At 43.3% G+C, this 10,084-nt stretch overlaps 1 protein-coding gene across 4 annotated transcripts in view; it reads left to right on the top strand.

The window, feature by feature from the left end:
• The window catches only part of MAD2L2 (mitotic arrest deficient 2 like 2), a 41,736-nt gene that overhangs the window by 29,072 nt on the left and 2,580 nt on the right, over positions 1-10,084 (top strand). For 3 of the 4 annotated variants that reach the window (XM_075603470.1, XM_075603471.1, XM_075603472.1), the window contains 5 exons: positions 4,561-4,632; positions 5,325-5,425; positions 5,503-5,597; positions 8,612-8,685; positions 8,779-8,871. In XM_075603470.1, coding sequence (XP_075459585.1) covers positions 4,561-4,632; positions 5,325-5,425; positions 5,503-5,597; positions 8,612-8,685; positions 8,779-8,871 — 435 coding nt within the window. Of the gene's footprint in view, positions 1-4,560; positions 4,633-5,324; positions 5,426-5,502; positions 5,598-8,393; positions 8,467-8,611; positions 8,686-8,778; positions 8,875-10,084 lie in introns of those variants that run through there. The other variant, XM_075603473.1, reaches the window with a different exon arrangement.

Below are 10,084 nucleotides of genomic sequence, written 5' to 3' on the forward strand. Positions count from 1 at the left end.
TGAACCTCATTCTGAGAGTACCTCTATCGCCCCACCCCCTCCCAACACTGCCCACAATTTTCAATTTGTCCCAGTATTTGAAGAGATTACACAAGCGCTCCTCAAACTAAAACTAAGCGGCCAATGTGGACCTGATTTACTGCAATCTAGGTTCCTAAGACGTGGTGCCCCAGCCATTGCCAAACCAATTGCTTCCATAGTCAACTCTATCCTGTCTGCAGGCCATATCATGGAAAAATGTGTCCACTCCCAATTAAGCGATTTCTATACCAAGACAAATTTCCCTAGCCAATTCCAATCTGGCTTTCACCCCAAACACTCCACCGTAACTACCCTGCTAAAAGTTTGCAATGAAATCCAGTGTGGAATGGAACGGGAACAACTCACTGGTGCAGTATTCCTAGATTTGGCAAAGGCTTTTGATACTGTTGATCATGTTATCCTGCTTAACAAACTCCAGAGCTCTGGAATAGGGAAGCATGCTTTAAACTGGTTTCAGTCCTACCTATCAGGTAGATCCCAACATGTACTAGATAGGGGACCCCCGCAGCTGTCGCTAGATATGATGTGATAGTGATGTAGGTGCTCCCTAGGTAAGTATTAATGAACAACAGACAGAGAAAAGAAACCTAGTTTGGGCACTCAGGTACATCAAGTGGGTGAGGTATGGAGGGTTTAAACAACTTTAATAAATCAGTAAATAAAATATTGGGGATTAAAACGAGTATTAAATGCTGTGATCCAAGGGTCTGAACCTGTGATAGCAAGTTCTGGATCGGTAATGCGGATGGCAGAAACACTCAATAAGGAGTGTCCTGCAATCAGAAAAGTGAGTAAAATACAAACACCTGTGTGAATAAACAGAGGTGTAGGACTCAACTGTTTAGGTAGGTATCAGTGCACATATCCTGAATATATGAAAAAAAAATAATATATATATATATATATATGCAAATATAGCTGTATGCTCATCTGCATGTCTTAGGCAGGTCTGCAACCCCGCCTTTCCCCATTATCACCCAGCATACAGCACTTCCACTGCAGCAAGGGATTCTGGGAAATGACATGCAAATGAGCACACAGTGTCACTTTTTGCCTCAATAACCATTTTTAACATGGTTCCCTATAGGCTTAAGCTTGCTGCATGGTCACAGCCTTGAGCCCAGCCAGGGTTAAGGTGCATACCCAGAAAACCACCCACAGACAGCTGTTTCGACCTTGATGGGTCTCATCAGTGTGGGGTTGATTTTACTGGGAAAGCAAGAGAGGCTATGGGATAGGCTAAACCATAATACTGAATTAAGTTATGGTGAGTAAAAAAAGTGACAAAAACCCTCCACAGGAAAGCAAATATGCAAATATAGCTGTATGCTCATCTGCATGTCTTAGGCAGGTATATATATATATATATATACATATACAGTGTTCGACAAACCTATACATTTGCACGCCCTGGGCGAGTGGATTTAACATCGTGGCGAGCTCCTATTGGCCCAAGCAGCACACGTGTTGTACTAGGTGGCGAGTAGATTTTTTTGTTCGGCGAGTAGATTTTTTGGTAATTTGTCGACCACTGTGTATGTATATATATATATATATATATATATATATATATATATATATATATATATATATAGAGTAACCACACAAAAAGACCCTAGCTTGGTCTGTCGATAGCCAAGAACAGTGATTGAGGCACTGCGACTCCACAGTAGCTAGATAAATGTTACTGGAGGTAAGGTCAGTAATTGTGCGGTGTAATGATGTGTCAGGGTAATGTAGTTAGACCCAGGTACCTAAAAAGATAATATATCTTAGGTATATTCAAAACTGGGTATGTGGGGGTTAATGTATTTTACTCACCTTTCTGATTGCAGGACACTCCTTTTTGAGTGTTTCTGCCATCCGCATTACCGATCCAGAACTTGCTATCACAGGTTCAGACCCTTGGATCACAGCATTTAATACTCGTTTTAATCCCCAATATTTTATTTAGTGATTTATTAAAGTTGATTTTAAACCCTCCATACCTCACCCATTTGATGTACTTGAGTGCCCAAACTAGGTTTCTTTTCTCTGTTTGTTGTTTTTTAGATCCCAACATGTGTCCATCTCAGGCTCTAACTCCAACCCCCTGGATATCACTTGTGGTGTCCCGCAAGGCTCTGTTCTGGGGCCCCTACTCTTCTCAGTGTTCATTAATGATCTTCCTACAGATTGTAAGGAAGCCTCAATATACATGTATGCAAATGACACAATCTTAGGCTGCGTCCATAGGACTGCAGCCGTGCGGAGGCTGAGGGAAAACGGGTGCTTTCCCTGGCCTTGGTCCGCGCGCCGTCCGGGGGCGTGTCGGGAGGGGTGGGGGGGGGGGGGGGGGCTGTGACGTCACGGAGCTGGTTCGCCCTCATTGGGCGAACTGCTCACGTGACCGGCCCTGCGCTCCCTTGAGCGCTTGAAACTAAAAATGAATTAAGACCTACGCTTCCGCACGCTTGCAGAAGCGTGCGCGAGCCCCTGCTAAAACCGCTCTCATTGCGGCTGCAGGGGCTCACTGGTAAGTGAGAGCGCGCCTCAGCACGGGTCAGCGCCTAAGCGCTGACCATGCCCGAGGCCTTATATGCACACAGCCATAGCCTCTGCAGCCTTGAACACATACTTCAGTCTGACTTTTTGAGACTCGCAAACTGGATTTCCCAAAACAAACAGTTTTTTACAGGTTCCCAGATTTTATAGAACCCTTCGGTAGAAAACAAAATATTTTTAAACACTGACAAGACTGTAACAATGGTATTTGGAACCAAGGCTACATTTTTAAAGCATCCAGTGACTGAGCTCCAGATCAGAACCAACACTAACACCACCCTAACACCTGTTACTAGTTTTAAATACATATGGTTTGACTCCCATTTATCATTTGGGATGCACATTGATACCCTGACATCCAAAACCTACAGTATGCCAAACTAGGTGTTCTTTACAGGAACAAATCCTCCCTAAGTCTGCTGGTCAGAAAGCGTATCGCACAGCAGATGCTAATGCCAATTTTGGACTATGGGGACATAGTATATGGCTCGGCACCCCAAACCCACCTTAGCAAACTTGATACCCTCTACAATTCAATATGCCGTTTTGTTCTCCCAATGCAACTACAACACACATCACTGTGAAATGCTCAAAGAACTAGATTGGTCATCACTTAAGTCTAGGCGCAAAGTTCATCTCTCCTGTCTTGCATTCAAATACGTTCTGGGCAAGCTACCCATCTATCTGAACAAGCTCCTCACCCCTACCACATCCAGCACTTATCATCTGAGATCAGACTCCAAGAGACTGTTCATGGTCCCAAGGTTCAACAAAGTATCCGGCCGCTCCTCCTCTTACCGTGCACCCCAAAACTGGAACAACCTACCAGAGACTCTCATATCCACCACCAGTTTAAGTTCTTCCAAAACTAAAGCTGTCTCACATTTTAATCTGGTCTGTAACTGTTTCATACGCCCATAATATATATTATCTCTAACCGTGCACGCAATGTCTTGTATATCAGCAGTGCGCAAACTCTCCGCACCTGCGCCCTCACTACCTGTTCCCTCCCCCTCATGTCTAATGATGCGTCAAATGACGCTGCGGGGCCATGTGACGTCACGTGATCCGTGGCGTCATTTGACGTCACGTCTCCATGGCAACGGGCGTCATTTGATGCCGCGTTGTCATAAAGACGCGTGACCAGAGCCTGGTAATTACGTTTACAGGGGCCTCGCGTTCTCAGCGTGGGGCCTTTGTAAACGCCGCTCCCTCCCCCCCACCGAAAAGTCTGTTGTATATAATGTATAGGTTAACAAAACACAAAACCCCTGCAAGCTCTTTTTGGGAACCCCTGAGCCCCCACAAAATATATATATAGGTATATAAGTGTCAAAAAGGAGTGCTATTGAGCGTAGCATATGTATACAACAGACAACAGAGAAGCCCAATGCTACATCCAACATGACAGAAATACACAGTAAAATACTTATATATTCTCTTGAAATAGGGTCATTTAGTTTAACCCTTTGGCCAAAGCGTTGTAAGCTTGCGAGCCACGGAAAGGCAGACACCCGTTCGCAAGTCCTAACACTACCAGATAAAATACTAATATACCTCTATTAGGATTAAAATTCTCATTTACCTCTATTAGGAGGGAGAAAGACCACAGTTGGTCTATATCCAGCAGAGTGAAAGGACCTACTAACTTGGGAAGTGGGGAGAGACGGGCTTAAAACCTGGGAAGGAGGAGCCACCAACCTCCAGCAGCTGAAAACCTTTTTCAAGAGAATATATAAGTATTCTACTGTGTATTTCTGTCATGTTGGATGTAGCATTGGGCTTCTCTGTCGTCTGCTGTATATAATGTATACCCTGTTCACTTATGTAACTATGTATTTGTAACCATGTATTATTTGTCATCATAACTCTATGCCCAGGACATACTTGAAAACGACAGGTAACTCTCAATGTATTACTTCCCGGTAAAACAATTCATGAATAAAATACCTGGTGTTTCCTTTGTGATGATAGATGTCCTGTCATCCCGAACTGAATCGGTACATCCAGGATACCCTTCACTGCGTTAAACCGCTGATTGAGAAGGTAAGAGTCTGCACAGGGACCTACATGCTGAAGATATGTCCAACTCTGCCCATGTTCACTATTTGCAACCAATCCTGTCTACTGGGAAATGCTGGAACAATGTTGCACAAAACGAATTTGTTGAGTACAAGATAATGGGATATTCATGTGTCTAATCTTCATTCCATCTAGCAACAGATACACTGGCGACACACTTTATTCGAGCTCGGCTAGTCCCACGAATTCGGGTATACCCGGGTGTATTGAGGTTTGTGACTGTTTTCTGCCCGAGTGCATTGAGTTATTTTCCGGCAGGGATTGAAGCATTTTATTCCCGCTGGCTGCAATACTGCACAGTACATATATATATACTGCATTACAATTCATGAATTTATGCCATCTGGTAGACACGCGAAGCATTGCAGCCTATTAAATCCTAATCATTATCATTTAACAGATCAGCCGCCCGTCAGCCAGGCATGAACCCAGGCTGGGAAGGCAAACGCAACGGGGCTTGTCAGAGGTGAGGAGCGGCGCATTCCAGGTATCTGCCAGGTACATACTGGGTATTTGCTCGAATAAAGTGTGTCGGTGCAGTAACAGCAAAATGGAGAGGAGATGCATTATCTCGTCCATTGCGCTCCGATTATCCTCCTACGTACATTGAGATGTGGTTACAAACCTCACTCTTCGTCATTCCTTTGGCATTTTAGAATGACGTGGAGAAGGTGGTAGTCGTTATCCTGGACAAGGAGCACCATCCTGTAGAGAGATTTGTCTTTGAAATTGCTCAGCCACCCCTGCTTTCCATCAGGTAACATCCGCCGCCCCTTCTGATGTTACCCGACGCTTGGGATTACTCTTATCCACGGTATGTCATTTTCTTTCCAGCTCGGATACCCTGCTGTCCCACGTGGAGCAGTTACTCCGGGCGTTCATTCTGAAGATAAGCGTCTGCGACGCGGTCCTAGATAATAACCCGCCAGGTAGGAATCATAAAGCCCCAGTTGTGGCATCACCTGCTCTATGTGTTATTTAAATGTACAATTCTGATATTCTAGCACAATAGCACAACTGGACGTTTTGTAGCATTTTTCAAACACCAGAAATCTATTATTAGTAATAACATGCTAGTAATTATTCTTGTTTCAAATGTAAAAAAAAACAGTTACCTTTCACATCTTCTCTGCGTTATACGTATTACTTTATTCTGTCTGTTCTATTGTACCTGGTTTCATGTAACCAAGCTTGTTAAATGGATTCATTGTCACTGCGGTGATAGAGGAAGTTGATTGCAGCAGGGTGACGTCCCTGCCACTGGGCATGAAAAAGTATTCTACAGTCTCATTCAAGTCTTTTTATTCCCTTTGGAAATTGTCTGCTTATGAAGTATTTTTCTGGCAAAGCCCTTTTATGAGCTAGTCTGGGCTGCGGATCCTCACTATTGCAGACTATGCCTGCATATCCGTGCCCTGAAGTGACCACTATGCCCGCTCATGGTGGGCCCATCAATGGGCAGACCAGTGTCTATGGGTAGATTCTCAGTTGATTGCCGCCTGAGCCTGTTTTTCTGCAACTATTTATTCTTAGTTTGCACCTGCTTCTGTACAACCCTGTGCAGTCTCAGTGGCTGTTTAACACTGGCAGACCATCGCTTGATTTGAGCCTTAGGCCTCGGACATGTTGCCTGCTTGCTGGCGGAAGCGTGCTGACGCGCGCTCCCGCTCAGCACTGAGTCCCTACAGCCGCAATTAGGGGCTACTGTAGGGGCTACCTGCGGAAGCGCAGGTCTTGGGGGAATTTAAAATTCCCCCGCTTGCCGGCAAGACAGGCTGGTCACGTGAGCGGTTCGCCTAATGAGGGCGAACCAGCTCCGTGACGTCACTGGCCCGCCCCCGGCTAGAGACGCGCCAGTGACGCGCCCGCCCCAGGACCGCCCCCTGATGGCTGCTGAGAGTGCTTGCGATAAGCAACCGTAAGGCCAGGGAAAGCACCCGCTTTCCCTGAGCCTCAGCACGCCAGCGGTAAGCGTGCCCGGGGCCTAACCCTGCTTCTCTACAAAAGCCTTTCTAAAACATGTAATCATTTTCAGCCTCAGCCTGCTTCTCTACAACCTTATTCATTCTTGATGGCTCTTTAATACTGGCAAATCATTAGTCAGTTTTAGCCTGGGTCGGTTTCCCTTTAGAGGCTGCGTTCACAAACGCCTGTAAAAGGTATAGGACCATATTAACTAAGCAATGTTACTCCATAAGATGCCTTCCAGTGCTGAAAGGCGCTTGATGGCCCATTGAAGTGAATGGACCTTTAGGTGTCTTCCAGTGCTGAAGGGTGTCTAATGGATAACGATATACCTTAAACAAACCTAATCAGATGTAAAGCAAACATGTGGCTGTCTGATTACTATGGAAATTAAGAAGATTTTTTTTTTCATTGGGAGCACTCGTCAGTCAGGTGTTTACGCAGCCTCCAGGCTACCCTGATCTTATTAGAGGGCCAAAAAAAGCTAACTAGGGAAGAGAGGCATAGGGGGCTTTGTCTGTGCAAACTCCTGTTCAGCACAGTCGAGATCCCATAAAAGGATGGTGCTAGACCCCTTCCATGTGTTAGCTTGCAGTGTTTACAAATAAATGTAAAATATACTTAATGGATGTTTGATTTTTATTATATATATATATAGATATATATATATCTATATATATATAATAAAAATCAAACATCCATATATATATATATATATAAACAAAAAATATATGACAGCGCCCCTATTAACCACACCTGTACCGTTGCAAAACAAATCCCACACTGCAGAACGATGCACCCAGCACAGATGTCTAACAATATCTTTGAATAGTGGTAGGAACACTTGGCAAAATTGCAATTTGAAAAAATGAAAATATATAAAAAAATGAAAATATGAAAAAAAATATATAAAAAATGTAAGATGGCAACATAAACAAAAAAAAAAAGAAAAATATACCTATAAAAAATGTGTGTAAAACTCTTTTTCAATATTGACAATAAAAAACCAATGTAGAATGTCCATACAAATCCTTAAAAAATGAGATTGCAGTCCTGGGCAGCTTTATTCTTGGGCTCACCAACCTCCCAACAATACCTATTAGAAAAAAAGAAAGAAAAAGCGCCCGATCCTTGTGTAAAATCAGATATAAAGGGTTTTAATTTGCCATGAACAGACGATTGCCAACTCACACTTTGTTAGTTAAAATCAAGCAATTTATGGGACGATCCCCTGATGAAATCCGCTGAGACGGATGAAACGCGTAGGGTCACGTGGTACAGGAACTACGGTGGCCGAACAGCCCAGGCTCCAGAGCAAAGACGTCAGTCCAGGAGTATCCTGCAATACGATCGGTGGGAGATTGAATGCAGCCAGAACTATCTACTATTCCATCTGAGGAGTTAGAGAGAGGTTATACCGGCAGCACATCCCACAGCAGAGCTGATTTACAGCGGCAGCATCCGTATGCAGACGGAGGACAGCTGTGAGATTTGGACGTCGGCGTGGTGCATGGGCTTGTCCCATAAATTGCTTGATTTTAACTAACAAAGTGTGAGTTGGCAATCGTCTGTTCATGGCAAATTAAAACCCTTTATATCTGATTTTACACAAGGATCGGGCGCTTTTTCTTTTTTTCTAATATATATATATATATATATATATATATATATATATATATATATATATATAAAATAAATAAATAAAATCAATTATAACCACCTAATATTGTCACTGCAATTACTTTATTTTTTTTCCATAGATGGGATTGAACCAGGTCAAAAACAAAATGGTTCAGATTCAGATCCATGCAGTCAAAACCAGAGCAGTGAACTGTATGTAGACTGGCCAGATAGGACATAAAATCATACCGCTGTAGTCGGCTTCTCCAATTACAATCAATGAGACCAAGTCAGCAGGATTGCTGAGGAGGAGATCCACAATAGAAAAGCATGGGATACAAGTATTTTTCTCTTCCAGGTTGTACATTTACGCTGCTGGTCCACACTAGAGAAGCAGCCACCCGAAATATGGAAAAGATTCAGGTTATAAAGGTAAGTTCAGACCCCTGAAACAGGCACAATCTGTACTCCGGCCTCGCACTCCTTATCCCTCTGCTCCTTACTCTAACACTTCTGCCCCTGCAGGACTTCCCCTGGATCCTGGCTGACGAGCAGGATGTGCACATGCAGGAACCTCGGCTGATACCTCTGAAGACAATGACATCTGACATATTAAAGGTGAGCCACATGTAGACCAATCCCGGGGATTTCTAAATGCCAATTACCCACCTGTATTTCTGCCATCAGATGTACGATTGCGTCCAACTGGAAGTAACCGCCTCCTGAAACTGCCTCACTCCTTAACAGGATGCGTATAATAATGTACACGGAAAAGAGACCTGGGTTCCTCCAGCACTCGGTGGACAAGTTTACAGAAACATGGGAGCCATGGTGCCCATTATACATAACCTAAATCAAACAGCACTACCCTAAGAGAGAGACTTAAATATCTGACAGAGGACCAAAGGAAGCCCTAAATCCTACAGCATACACAAAACCCAGATCTCCTCAAAATGTGACACTTACACAGGGGTAAACATCTAATCCCCAAATCAAAAAAAACCATGCACAATAAAATGGTGTATTTTAATTGTCAGCGCATACAAATATCACAGTGGCTAGTACAACCAACAGAGCGAGCGGCAGTCAAAAATGGAAGTTAACTCAATAGTGTAGGACAGTCATTATGACTGAGCCACCTGTGCTGAAGCAGGGATATCCTGAAAACCTGACTTGTTTGTGGCCTTTAAGGACTGGAGTTGGCCACCCCTGGTATAAGATAACAAAGCTACAAATGGTAAGCAGAAGCAAATATACGTACCCAACACTCGGGTAGATAGCCAGAGAACATATGAAGATAGTGGGTGCTCCAACAGTCCTGGAATTGTTTCATTCTTATCCATAAACGAATCCTAGAAATTTGGCTTATCTATGCGAATCCAATACTTCATAAACCTCCTGAAGGTAACAGAGAAATGATGATCATGCTTCCACTTCACTGCACAGAAAGAGACAGGCTCCAGGGCACACACACACTGATCCTGATCGCTTGCTTGATCAAACAAAAATAGAAAATCGTGGTCCCAATGTAGAAAAAAGTGAAAACATCTTTATTGCAGCATACAAAAACCCACGCGTTTCAACCTTTTATGCAGAAAACCCCTGCATAATGGCTCTCCTTAAAGATCAGGTCTTCAATAAAGAAAATTTCATAAAAGGATTTATCATTAATTATGGAAGTTTCTTTATATACAAAGCTCATTTTTTAATATTCATAAAATGTATAATGAGATGTCAGCTGGTTCCCTGTATATACATTATAGGTTAACAGGAGGAGGTGTATTACACCCAGAGTAGAATTACATTATATCATATTTGTTGGATAAGTAGT

This window comes from Ascaphus truei, chromosome 6 (assembly GCF_040206685.1).
Source record: "Ascaphus truei isolate aAscTru1 chromosome 6, aAscTru1.hap1, whole genome shotgun sequence".
Lineage (NCBI taxonomy): Eukaryota > Metazoa > Chordata > Amphibia > Anura > Ascaphidae > Ascaphus > Ascaphus truei.